This window comes from Diabrotica virgifera, chromosome 8 (assembly GCF_917563875.1).
Source record: "Diabrotica virgifera virgifera chromosome 8, PGI_DIABVI_V3a".
NCBI classification, from domain to species: domain Eukaryota; kingdom Metazoa; phylum Arthropoda; class Insecta; order Coleoptera; family Chrysomelidae; genus Diabrotica; species Diabrotica virgifera.
The window spans coordinates 226,965,291-226,979,900 of NC_065450.1; the positions used below are offsets into that span (position 1 = coordinate 226,965,291).

At 33.9% G+C, this 14,610-nt stretch overlaps 2 protein-coding genes across 2 annotated transcripts in view; one reads left to right on the forward strand and one right to left on the reverse strand.

The window, feature by feature from the left end:
* Nucleotides 1-14,610, forward strand: part of LOC114331806 (roundabout homolog 1-like) — a 776,276-nt gene that overhangs the window by 313,970 nt on the left and 447,696 nt on the right. The window lies entirely within an intron of this gene.
* LOC126890638 (52 kDa repressor of the inhibitor of the protein kinase-like) overlaps nucleotides 1-14,610 on the reverse strand; it is a 128,630-nt gene that overhangs the window by 112,146 nt on the left and 1,874 nt on the right. Inside the window, exon 2 of the mRNA XM_050659730.1 lies at nucleotides 13,805-14,004. Coding sequence (XP_050515687.1) covers nucleotides 13,805-14,004 — 200 coding nt within the window. The remainder of the gene's footprint in view (nucleotides 1-13,804; nucleotides 14,005-14,610) is intronic.

Genomic DNA, 14,610 nt, shown 5'->3' on the forward strand with positions numbered 1-14,610 from the left:
AATGATCTGCTATACGTTTTTTAAAAATTTTGCCAGTTTGACCGATGTAAGTTATTGGACAGTCATTACATCTACAAGTTTATATACATCACGCTGTAACTTCTTTTTGCTTTTGAATCTTCTTGTTCCTTATGTGTTTGTTTAAGTTGATTCATATTAATCAGCTGGCGAAGGAGAATAATTTTCTCATTAGAAGTTCATGGCGCTGCAGTCGCGATTAAAAAGGCATTCGCTTCTGCTGATTGATGAGTTAGATATTGCAGTGCGATTCCGTTAGGTCTGCGAAAAAATTAAAGAGTGTCTTTCTGTTCGTTACTACAAATATTTGAATGTGATTGATGTGAAAAATAGAAGACAACCGTTAAAAAGCGATGGAAAATGTCGTAGGATTTGGTTGTATATTAGTCCAGTCGCCAGAGACAAAAATGCTACTGAAGTCATACATTGAAAGCATTTTTGTGTTCTGTTATACGTTTGCTAAAAGATCTGCCAGTTTGACCGATGTAAGTCTTTGGACAGTCATTACATATAAGTTTGTATAAATCACCCTGTAATTGCTTTTTCTTTTGATTCTTCTTGTTCTTAATGTATTTGTTTAAGTTGGTTCATATTAATGGAGAATGGAGAATGGCCTTGGAGAATAATTTTCTTATTAGAAGTTCATGGTGGTGCAGTCGAGATTAAAAAAGCATTCTGATGACTTAGATACTGCAGTGCGATTCTCCTCCACTTCTTTAAAGCTACTTGAGCACATATTGCGAGATCGTCAGTATAAAGGAAATGCTTGGTTTCAGTCGGCGTAGGTTGGTCGTTTGTGTATATATTGAAGAGCGTTGGTACTAAAACACTTCCCTGTGGGAGGCCGTTCTTTTGAACTCTCCACCTACTTACTTTACCCTCCAGCATAACGAAAAAACGTCTGTTTTGCAGTAAGGAATATACGACCTTACCCAGATGGTGGTCATTAAGAGTGTCGTATGATTTGCGGAGCAATGTTTTGTGCCTTACTGTGTCATAGGCTGCTGTCAAATCTACGAAAGCAGCCCCTGTTATAAGTTTTTCTTCAAAGCCCTCTTTAATGTGTTCTTGTAGTGCTAGGAATTGACCGGTGCTAGATTTGCAGGGTCTGATTCCTCTTTGTTGTGGGATGAGGTGCTTGTCGAAATTTTTTTCTATTCTGGAAAGGATGAGTCTCTCGTATTGTTTGAAAAAGTGACACAACAGCGAAATAGGTCTGTAGCTACTGGGATTTTCTGGGTCCTTTCCTGGTTTTAACAAGGCTATTACTTTCGATTTTCTCCGTGATTTTGGAATTCTTGCAGTCTTCGCAGCACGTGTTATAAAGTTGCAAGATCCAGTTTTTTGCTCCTTGACCTATGTAGATGCTTTATTTGTTCACTGCATAATATATATCATCCACACCTGCAGCTTTCCCGTTTTTTAACCTGTTCATACCGTCGTGGAATTCTTTTAGTGTAAAAGGAGTTCCCAGGTGGTTTGTCTCCTGATTTAATCTTCTTCTAGTATATGGATCTTTATAGCTGTTCTTAGTTCTACCATTCATAAGGAGTTGAGTTTGGTTTGCTGTAAACTTGCAAGGTGCTTTATGTTCTTTTGCTATTTTGCAACTATGTGTCATGTCCATTATTTTCAGGATTTCAATCTACTTCACCTTTCTGACTTGACTTAGCTGTTGGAGTAGGACTTCTCCGCAATCAACCGTTTCTTTGCTAAAAGGGTCAGGGGAATAGAGACGTTCGTATGTTTTCATGAGTTCTTTGGACTCGCTGGACATCCCGGGAAATTATTGTTGCCTACATCCTCTGGGGATAGCTTTTCTTTTATTACGTCTACAAATTTTTCGTAGATCTCTACTTTTAGTTCAAGACGTAGCAGCTTAGAATCTAGTATGTCTGCATACTTTTGTTAGTTTGCCTTTTTGAAGTTAAATATCCTTCTGAATGGAATAGTCTAACATACATAATTATTTTATTAAAAAATCTTAGTTGATTGATTAACTATCATTCATCATTCTCTTTGCCTTATCCCTATGCGGGGTCGGCTTCCCTAATTGCATTTCTCCACACAATTCTATCTTGGGCCATATCAATGTTAATCCCCTTTACCAACATGTCCTGCCTTATCGTCTCCCCCCAGGTCTTCTTTGGTCTTCCTCTCCTACTCCTTCCAGGAATCTGCACTTCAGCTATTCTTCGTATTGGGTGGTTAACGTCTCGACGTTGAACATGACCAAACCATCTTAATCTATGCTCTCTCATTTTGGCATCAATTGGTGCCACACCTAGACTTCCCCTAATATACTCATTTCTAATTTTATCCTTCTTTGTCACTCCACTCATCCATCTAAGCATTCTCATTTCCGCCACATGCATTCGCTGTTCCTCTTTCTTTTTCACTGCCCAACATTCAGTTCCGTACATCATAGCTGGTCTTATGGCTGTTTTATAGAATTTTCCCTTCAGCCTCATTGGAATTTTTCTGTCACACAACACACCACTCGCTTCTTTCCACTTCATCCATCCAGTCCTAATTCTACTGCATGCATCTCCATCTATTTCTCCATTACTCTGCAATACCGATCCTAGGTACTTAAAACTATTGCTTTTTACAATCATTTCACCATCCAAAGATACCATTTTATTTGTAGTAGCTCCATCTTTAAATGAACATTCCAAATACTCTGTTTTTGTCCTACTAAGTTTTAAACCTTTTTCCTCCAGAGCTTGTCTCCACTGTTCCAGTTTTTGTTCTAAGTCTCTTTCACTATTTCCTACTAACACGACATCATCAGCATACATTAAGCACCATGGAATGTTACCCTGTATTTTCGCTGTTATCTGGTCCAAAACTAATGAGAATAAATACGGACTAAGCACAGAACCTTGATGCAATCCTACTTTCACATGAAATTTATCAGTCTCTCCCACACCTGTCCTAACACTAGTCGTTACTCCCTCATACATATCCCTCACAATCTTTACATATTCACCAGGGACTCCTTTCTTATTGAGTGCCCACCACAGAATCTCTCGAGGAACTCTATCATATGCTTTCTCAAGATCAATGAATACCATATGAGCGTTTGTTTCTTTACTCCTGTATTTTTCCATCAACTGCCTTATAATGAAAATTGCATCTGTTGTTGATCTACCCTGCATAAAGCCAAATTGATTCTCGGATATTTCGGTCTCTTCACGTATCCGTCTATCAATTACTCTTTCCCATATTTTCATGGTGTGGCTAAGCAGTTTTATAGCCCTGTAGTTTGTACATTGTTGTATATCTCCCTTGTTTTTGTAAACAGGTACCAGTATACTGCTTCTCCATTCGTCTGGCATTTGTCCAACTTCCATAATTCTATTAAATAGACCTGCTAGCCACCTTGTTCCTGTCTCTCCCAATGCTCTCCATACTTCCCCAGGAATGTCATCTGGTCCTACCGCTTTTCCTTTCTTTATTTTTTGAAGCGCTTGAGCCACTTCCTCGTTGGTTATTTTGGTGACCATTGCTGCTACTGTCTCCGTTGACTCTACAGGCTGTCTGTCAAATTCTTCATTTAATAAGCTGTCAAAGTACTTTCTCCATCTCTTTTTGACATCCCTTTTGTGAACTAGTATTTTATTATTTTCATCTCGGATACATCTAATCTGATTAAAATCTTTTGCTTTCTTTGCTCTCTGTTTGGCTATTTTATATATCTTCGTTTCGCCTTCCCTGGTATCAAGTTGATCGTATAGGTTTGAATACGCTTCTGCTTTAGCTTTTGCTACTGCTACTTTCGCTTCCTTTTTGGCGGTCATATAGTTTTGAAGATCTATGTCCGATCTGGTTTCTTGCCACTTTTTATATAATTTTCTCTTCTCTTTTATTTTTCCTTGTACTTCATTTGACCACCACCAAGTCTCTTTATCCTCCAACTTCTTTCCTGACGTTTTCCCAAGTATTTCAATAGCCGTCTCTCTAATAATATTGGCCATTTTTCTCCAAATTGTGTTAGGGCTTCCTTTCATGTTCCAACATGTTTTTTCTACTATTCTTTCCCTGAATAGACCTTCCTTCTCATCTTTTAGCATCCACCACTTGATTTTTTGTGGTCCTCTCCGATATTTTTGTTTAGTTTCGCTTTTTACTTCGATGTCCAGAACAAGCAGCTTATGTTGTTGGCTTACTGTCTCACTAACTATTACCTTGCAGTCCTTGCATTCACGTATGTCTTCTTTCCTTATCATGAAGTAGTCTATTTGGGATTGATGTTGTCCACTTTTGTAGGTAATAAGTTGAGTTTCTCTCTTTTTAAAGAATGTGTTAACAATCGCCATATCCAATGCTGTTGCTAATTCTAGCATGTCATCTCCAGCTTCATTTCTAGTTCCAAAGCCTAATCCCCCATGTATTGTTTCATATCCTGTCTTGGCTTGGCCCACATGTGCATTGAAATCACCTCCTATTATAACTTTCTCCTCCGCTGGAATATCACTCAGTACGTCTCCTAATTGATCATAGAAAGCTCTTCTTTCATTCTCACCCAGACCTGTTTGAGGAGCATACACACACACAACATTCAATACCTCTTTATCAATTACAAATTTCACTGACATCATTCTATCACTCGTTCTTACAACTTCTACTACGTTATCTTTCATTTCACTATCAGCAATTATACCAACTCCATTTCTAGTGTTACTACTCCCTACATACCACAATTTATATCCATCACCTAGTTCTTTCGCCCTTTGTCCTTTCCACCTAGTTTCTTGAATACAAGCAATTTGAACTCTTCTTCGTTTGAGCGCATCCACTAACTCCAGACTCTTACCTGTAAGACTACCAAGATTCCAAGACCCTATCCTGATTTTTCTAACCTGCAATGGTGTTCCCCCTGAGATAGTCCTCACCCGGAGATCCGAATGGAGGCTCATTTTACTTCCGGAACATTTTACCTCAGGAGATGCCATCATTTCAGTATAAGTTTTTTTTTATTTCGTTTGGAGAAGGTCTTTTCATTATTATGGCCTGAAAAGATTTTTGGATATTTGATGCCTGAATGCCTTTTCTATCAGCACCATACCCTGCCCTGTCCTGCACGTTTAGCCAATACACCACCAATGCAACCAAAGTGCAGTATTACCCCACACCCGCCTGCATTTTTCTGTATAGGCCAGGATCCCTACTGTAAGGACTGCCCTATAAGCCAATGTATTGTTGCCCGTATCCCGCCACTAGGAGGCACGTACTTCATTCGGGATACCGATTGATTAACTATCATTATAAAAAACTATTCGTAGCAAAATTAATCAGAAAACTGGCAACTGTGCCTCTCTATTAGTTGTTAGCAGGTGGCTTTTCCGACACCAGGCCGAGCTAAGTAAGCAACGAATGTAGTGATCACTTACAACACCTATTAAAAGTGTGTGGCTAACATTTTGCCGTATTACGTCAACTGACAGGGCTGAAATGAATGAGCGCTGACTCGGTTTTATGTTACAGCCAAAACTCGCCAGTAAACAAGTTATCAAGCTTAGCACAATGATAAATGATAAGAGAGGATATTTCTTATAGATATGATTTCCAAAAATTTGGGAATGTAGTTTTAAATGTCGTTTTTGTAGAAAAACAAAAGCAATATTTTAAAAGTATACAAAAAGGACTTAATTTTTTTTTTGAAGAGGTTTGTAGGTGCTTTTTAACAGATTGTACAGTGATTTTAAGTCGCGACATCTCTAAAATCCAAAATCACTATCACTATTACTCAACTGTGGCGATATGGGTAACAAATACGATATTCGGTATTCGATACATGAATGAATGATACTAAACGACGATCGAATGGATTAGGAATTGCATTTATTTATTAATGTGAAATGGACATTTAAGGAGAGGACATCTTGCTCAACTCGCTAGAGGGAAAGACATCTAAGAATATACAATCAGCTCTCCTAAGGGATGGGGTTTGTGAACCGTCACCGTCGAAATCGCTCAGATCGCCTAGACGACGGGGTTCGGAAGGTTTCCGGAATATGGTGGGGATATACTTAACTCACCTATTATAATACTCTACCTAGGGTATGCAAATTTTGAACAGTCATATCTTAACCAATTTTTGTCTACCAAAAAAGCAAAAATCTGAAATATTCAGAAAAGCAAAACCTACATTGTTTTGCTCTTTAAGATTTTTGGTATCACTAATAATATTTAAGTTATTTTGAAAAGAAAGACTTTTTTAAATTTCAAAAAATTTGTTTTACTTTAAATCCCAATATTTTGAAATATAAGTACTGTGAACCGGTGAAACTTACAGATCATGTAAATAATATATAAGTACAAACTAGGGAGTGATTTTTAAGATTTTTTTGCCAAAAAAAAGAATCAACATTATTTTGAGCTTTACTTGCTTAATTTTGATACTAGAAACTTATTAAAGATAAACTTATTCAAAAGAAACTTATTAAAAATAAAACTTCTTTAACACCTTAAAAAAGTTGTGATGAAAAGTGCTGCTAGTAAACATTAAAAGATCCGACTATAAATTTATCAGATACAGTTAGTTTACTTAAATCTTTAGCAAAGTAATAGAAGTAAAAAAAGAAAAATGATCTTTGTTACATTGTCGTAATTTATTTTTGGAGTAACTACTTCCAAGACAACATAAATATCTGTAAATTTGTTTTAAGTAAATGGTCGCTATAAAGGGGCCTACTACTTATGGCCACCTAGGGCCCCATGATGCCTTAAACCGTCACTGTCAGTCACCAATTTTTTTCTTTTTTATGGTGTTACGGAATTTGATGTAAGAGCAAGTATAGAAAATATTTAGGGACTAATTTTAAAAGCCTGTTATAGAGGTATTGTAATGCCACTGTCGTCTGCTAATTCACTTTATATTCTTGGCAATACCGACGGTTGGTTTTGATAACGAGATTATTGCTAATCGGGTTTTGATTCTGGGATACTCAGGGATACTTAACAGTTGGATATAATAGGAGTAATGAAGGGCAGGGCCACGCCGTCAGATTGGCTGAAGGATGAATTTTCGTTTGTGCCTTTTGACTGTGATTCCCGCAAAATCGAATGATTAAATCATTATATTTTTCGTCTTTCATTTGATAAAGGAAGAGGAAAAGGATAATCGCCAGACATTTGGGGAGATTAAAAACTTTGGAAACCGCAGAGAGCAAAGGGTAAAATTGTATGAGAAACAAATGTTACTTTGTTCGAGTTTGACGAGTGGGGGGTTAGGGGATTATGAAGCAAACAGCCTAAATTTAATTAGGAATGAGGTATCCGTAGCAACCCTCATAAAAACTGGCAATTAAAACTGCTATTTGTGTAGATAGCTCGTTGAAAACTGAAAAATACGGTTAAATACGATTTAATTGTTATTACACTTGTACAATAAACCCATGTACAGTACATATGTGGTTTAAAGGGATGTGAGGCAATATTACGAGTTTATAAAAAATCTTACCCAAGTCACTGTTCACCACTCGCGCATTGATCAACGTCACATGTGCCGGTTTCACATGAAGTTGCTTCTCGTACTAGGTTTAATTTGTTTTTAACGGATTAGAGTTTTATACTATTTCACAGAGAGAATAAGCGTTTATTCAACTATAGTTGAACTCGGAGAAAGGTTCGCGGTATTTTTTTGGTTTAAATTAGTTCATAGAGAGAAAATCGCGGTGCTTTTTACCACGCAGTAATTAGTGGTTGTTACTGAGGGAGATGTGTTGCCTTCGACGGCCAACAATCAAGAGATCTTTAGCCTTAGGCGGCCAACACAAGAGAGGTATTCTTTGGTGTTTAGTTCTGTAAATGTCTCAGCAAATGTCTGTACTTAGATAGGGATGAAAATGGGTTACTACTAACTACGTTACTAGAAACTATTACGTTAGTTAATACTACATTATAGAAACTACGTTACTGGAAACTATTAGTCAGGGTTGGCTTAGGAAGTATGTATTTAAAATTAAGAATTGTAATTATGGAAAGGATTAAGTATTCTAAATGGGGAATAAGCCACAATTTAACTAAAAAAAGGAATTTTATTAACGTTTCGACGTCCAAATCGGACTTCGTTGTCAAAATACAAAACATTAATTTTTTAGGAACTAAGGAGTCAGTTCGGAATTGCGGACTATAATTAAAGATTTTTTCGCGCCATAGGCAGTAGTGGATCTAGAAATTTGCCTTAGGGGGAACTTCCAATGAAAAACCAACCAAAAGACATAAAAAAGATAAATTTAGATTACATAAAAGACATAATAATAACTCATAGGTATTAGCTTCCCTTAATTTTCGTGACTAGCGTGTTTATTGGGTTGAATTTGTCTTTCTGTGGTTTTGGTTTCATGTCCGCTAATATATTTCTATGTAAAAACAATTTTTTCTTTAATTTTAGACCTTGTTAGGGGGGAAATTTCCTCGTTTTCCCTCCCTGTAGATCCGCCACTGGTCAGAGGGCATCTTTAACATATGTTTTATCGGCAACGTCAGTTGTAGTAAATAATGTTTGCAAGGCTATATTGAAGGACGCAGTAGCCAGTGATCTACGCAAAATGGGAGTACAGCAATGGGAAATAGCTGCTCATGACCGACAACAATGGAGGGAAATAGTAAACGCGAGCAAGACTCACATAGGTCCGCTTGCTCATTCGGAGTTCAACTCTAGTTCAGCGCGATAACCGAGTTCAAGGCATGAAGTGCATTGTACGGTGGTACGCACTTCATGCCTTGAACGCGGCAATGGCGCTGAACTAGAGTTGAACTCCGAATGAGCAAGCGGGCCATAGAGTTGTAGAGCCAAATAATGATGATGAAGGCTATATTGTGTATACCAGATATAATATAAATAATCATAAACATTTCAATATTCATTTCAGTACTGTTTATTTTGTAGCACACTGTTTGTAAAATTATGTTTCATAGTATAATAAACAAGTCCTAATAATCTTTCGAATTAATTTTTTCGACGTTTACATATATAAAAAATGGATATACGGATGGGGTGCGTTTACGTAAGAATGTGGGCTTCGTCTTACCAGAGTTAAAAATACCAGGCTTCTTCCTGATTCCCAAATTAAAAAAAGAAAAAAACTATTTTTATCACATGTAGTTGCCAAATCAGTAGTTTCAATGAATTTAATTTCTTTAACCTATCTCTTTTTGAAGTTATATCTACTTCTTTAGGCGCGATGGGGAGTGAATTTTTATTATTCTGCGCGCATGCGTACACAGACAGTATGGGGTTAGTTGCTAAATCTTTCAAGTTATGTATAAATACAGTCCCTGGCCATATTATTATGACCACCTATGAATTTTTACAAAAATCAACTATTCTACTAGGTACGTTTTGTTTAAAATATGATTTTTAAATTTAATTTTGTTATACAATCTTAATGTTAAACATTAACTATAATATATTTAATAATAAACAGCAATAAAATATTTAAAAATATTACATATTTATATTTTTTTTTTATTTTGTTGAACTTCTGAGCTTAATTAGATGGAGAATATTTAGGAGCTTTTAAAACGACAAATTTCCGATGAAAAGGTCACTAACGAAAATGTTTTGATTAAAGAACTAATATATCATTGAAACCACAATGACAAATTGAAGCAAAAAAAAATTAACTGCATTCAAAGTATGCCAAGACGGGTCCTAGCGGCAATCAAAGTTAGAGGGGGCTCAGCAAAATGTTTAAAAAACACAAATATGTGATATTTTCAAATGGTTTATTGCTGTTTAATATTAAATGTAATCTATTTAATAATAAACACTAATAAAACATTTAAGAATATCACATCTTTCTATTTTTTCAATATTTTGTTGAGTCATCTTTAACTTTGAATAGCGCTTGTATCCGTCTTGGCATACTTTGAATGCAGTTAAATTTTTTTTGCTTCAATATGTCATTGTGGTTTCAATGATATGTTAGTCCTTTAATTAAAACAATTTCGTTAGTGACCTTTTCATCGGAACTTTCTCGTTTCAAAAGCTCCCAAATATTTTCCATCTATTTAAGCTCAACAAATTATTAAAAGTATACAAACATATAATATTATCAAATGTTTTATTGGTGTTTATTATTAAATATAATATAGTTAATGTATAACACTAACATTACATAACAAAATTAAATGTAAAAATAATATTTTAAACAAAACGTACCTAGTGGAATAGTTGATTTTTGTAAAAATTCATGGGCGGTTATAATAATATGGCCAGGGACTGTATATCAGTGCAAAAAAGATGTGAAAAGAATATATTAGTAAAAAATTGAAGAAAAATACAGCCAGCTACAGGAAATTTTTCCTTATGGATTTTAATATATTAGTGTTTTAGTAAATATATTTATTATAATTTTTGTGTCTTTGGATTTGTCTTCCTCGGGAGTAAGTATTAAAACATTTATGTTTATTTCGTCTGTTTGTTACCGTGAATTGTTATTATGTCCGAGACATAAACAGCGAGCTCGTAGCATTATTGGTATAGCATTAGGCTAAAGATCGAGAGGTCTTGGGTTCAAATCCGGACCATTCCCATTCTTTTTAGCATTATAATTAGTTTAATATTTAAATAAAATAAAAATAAACTGTCTAAAGTATTTTATGTCGTTGAAATCATATAATAGAAGTATAACTTCTTAAGTGCGTACAAAGTACACTCACATTCTTTTTTGTTTTAAACTTATTACCTTACATAGAATTATCTCAAGTGGTAGCTTCAACCACAGTATAAAGAGGTTCCACAGTAAAACCACTCGTCGGTCGGTGCTTTGATCTTTGGAAGTAAACCGGCAAAGTACGAAATTGGTAATTCACCAGTGGTGGATGCTGGCGGAGGCCGCACGCTCCTTTGGTTAACCTTACAGAGCCGTACTAAATATTTCTGGGCCTACTACTATTATTTATTAAAATAAAAAATGCGCCTTCCCATATTTAACTGTCCAGATGTTCTTACTAAATGTTAATATTACAAAACTAAAGGGTTTAATAAATGAAAAACAATATTACAATTCAATGTTTATATTTCAACGGTATTTAAAATATCAACGGTATTGCGCAAGTTTTAAATCTCAATGGTTTTTAATATATTGTACACGTCCTATAAACGTCAAATAAAAAGGAGGTTAATCTCGAAGCTCTCACGGCATTACTATACTCTGTTTTTAAACCAGGAGGAGTAATTTAAATTTACCGCGTCGTAACGCTTGTTTGTAATTCGTCCAAAGGCAGGCAAGTTTACTCCACTGTTATGAAATTTTCACAATATTGACATTTATGAAATTTTGTCACTATTGGCATTTCATAGGTTAATTTGGTTTTATATCGGCGATTTTTTGTGTTTTCTGCATTATTCGTTTAGTTTCAGTTGTAGTCTGCAAAAAATTAATTAAATTTTGCAATAGTCCTACTTTTCATCAAATCAATCGCGTAATGTGCAAGAGTATATCAATTAAAATTCAAACTACTAAAAAGTCCATTTATTCTATATATTATGTAAAAGTTTTACATGGTTTTACAGTAAAACCAAATCTTAAAATCACAGTAAATGAACGGAAAAAGTTTTTTAATAGTCTCGAGAAGCCTTTTATAATTTATGGTGATTTTTAGCCACAATTTAACTTGAAAAAATAATTTTATTAACGTTTCGACTTCCAATTCAGACGCCGTTGTCAAAATACAAAAATAAATTAATATTTTGTATTTTGACAACGATGTCCGAATTGGAAGTCAAAACGTTAATAAAATTATTTTTTGAAGTTAGATTGTGGCCCAGTAAAGGACTTAGGAGTCAGATCAACAAAGCATCTGTATTGTCAGGATGTCTGCTGGAAATAGTCTAGTCAAATCCATTTTTAAACCACAAGTAAATCCAGTGACCAAAGGAGAATGGGTTGATGCGTTTTTAAGAAAATTATGTCTAGTGTTATCCACTACACAATATTATCCACTTTCAGTGTCGTTTAGTTTGTATGAATTAGAAATAAGTCTTAAGAATAAGAAAAATACTTCGCCAGGAATAGGAATATACCTTATATTATGTTGGCAAATTTATATCAAAATAGAAAAAAAAACACTATTAAATTTTTTTATTCAAATATGGATATCGGAAGATATTTCAGATAGTTGGAGAGAGTACCGGGTGATTCCTATTCTCCCCCTAAAAAAATCAGAAACTTGAAAAATATATAGTAAAATAGCTCTTGAATTAAGTAAAGAGCTGCAGAAAAATTTATTATATAATATTATAAAAGAAGTAATTATCAAAAAAATACATTGTAAAACTAAATTATGAATTACTTAACTAACTAAATTATCAAAAAAATATAAAAAGGATTATTTATTAGAAATTAATGTTAGTATTACTTTACGGATAAAATTGTATAGGAAACATGACTAATAAGTAAAAAAAAAATTAAAATTTGCGAATGGATTTAGTGTCCGCAGTCATATACACCCAAACAAACAACAAGTTTTAAAGCTAATTATGTTTCCAAATTATCAATTTCCTAATGTTGTTCTGAAGCTATTTTCTTGTGACATTTTTACAATTTTAACTATTTATAATGGGAAATAAGCCACAATATTATTAAAAAATGATTTTTATTAACGTTTCGACGCCCAAATCGGGTGCCGTTGTCAAAATACAAAATACTACAGTAGTATTTTGTATTTTGACAACGGCACCCGATTTGGGCGTCGAAACGTTAATAAAAATCATTTTTTAATAATATTGTGGCTTATTTCCCATTATAAATAGTTAAAATTGTAAAAATGCCACAAGAAAATAGCTTCAGAACAACATTAGGAAATTAATAATTTGGAAACATAATTAGCTTTAAAACTTGTTGTTTGTTTGGGTTTATATGACTGCGGACACTAAATCCATTCGCAAACCCAGACATCCAAAGTAAAACTTTTCCTTCAACACCAAATTGTTCTATATGGTCCACATATTGTTCAGTAAAAAGTTACACCATTTTGAGAGTCCGGTTTTGGGGGGAGATGGGGGAGAAGTCGGTAAATTAGTAGTTTTTTTACGTTTTTCGTCAATATTTCTAAAACTATGCTTTAGCGTAAGGAATGTTCTATAGAAAAATGTTCTACATAAAAATTTAAAACAAAAAAGGTTCTATACATAATTGTTATAAAATCAACGGTTCCAGTTAGCCTTTTGTTATTTTGAAATCAAAAATATTCAACAAATGCAAATCCAACAAAGTTGTATTCCAACAATAGAAATAGCAAAGAGAATAGCAGCAAATGGATTATAATTTCTTAGAAAGTTTCATACCGTCTTTTATTTCGACAATATATGGTATTTCCACAGTATATAGATGGAATTTCCCTCAATATACTGTGGTATTTCCACGTCAAAATTCCGCTTAAATATTTTTGTACAGAGCAGATAGATTGCAAGGGGCAGCTTGGTATTTCCAGATCAAAAATTACCTTTAATTTCGAGGGGATTAAAAATGAGTTGAATGAAGGAATAATGTGGTCACACAATCAATTCCGATTTTGATGTTGATAATATTGAATTTTATAAGTTGTGGTTTATTACACCAAAAACTAATAAAATATAACATTACACAAGAAATAGTTTCAAAATAAGTTTGATATGTTTTTAATAACAAATAGTAAAGTTGTTTACATAGTAAACAAGCTATAATTTATTGCAATACTACAATACAACAAATTTATACGTCAACAATATAATTAGCAGAACATTCTTAGGTTTACACGGAAATTTCAGCTTTCAAACATATAAACTCACCTTGATCAACATTTGAATGTTGGTTTGGACTGTCTTCTATTGAAAGAAATAAACGTGGTACTGCGTTTTTACATAACCTGTTCCGAGTTTTATGTGAAAACATAGTATTTTCAAAATGCACACTGCATAATCTGTTCAAATTTAAGTTTGTTTTCTTTAACAAATCTTCTCTCTGGCACAACATTGCCCAATTTCGTGCTCTGAAAATAAAATAAATTTACTTACTATTTAGACAACACTAAATTTTCCGGCTATTATTAACTTTCATGAATATATAATACTGGGTGTCCACTTATATTTTCCCCCATTTTAACTGCCTATAACTTCTAAACGGCTCAAGATAGAAATATGCGGTTTTCGCTGAAATATTTTATTTTAGTAAAAGTTTTGTCTGAATGGATTTAATTTTTTATATCGCTTTCAAATACGAAAAGAAAAATGGCGGATTTTTTAAAAAAACGTAGTTGACTTTTTTTAATGGAACACCCAGTATATTTTTTTGTAAATTAAAAGAAAGGTCATTCACCTATCCAGCGATATAAAGTTTTTCAAAATCGATTGTCAAATCACTGAGTAATTAATTTTTAAAATGAGAGGTGCAACTCTCTAACTAAGCAAATTGATATTATGTTATGTGATTTCCACATTGCATCTCTCATTTTAAAAATTAATTGCTCAGTAATTTGACAACCGATTCTGAAATTTTTTATATCGTTAGATAGGTAAATTATCGTTTTTTCAAGTTTTTAGGTAAATGGCCATTTTTCATATCGCTTTTAAATAAAAAATGGCGGATTTTTGAAAAA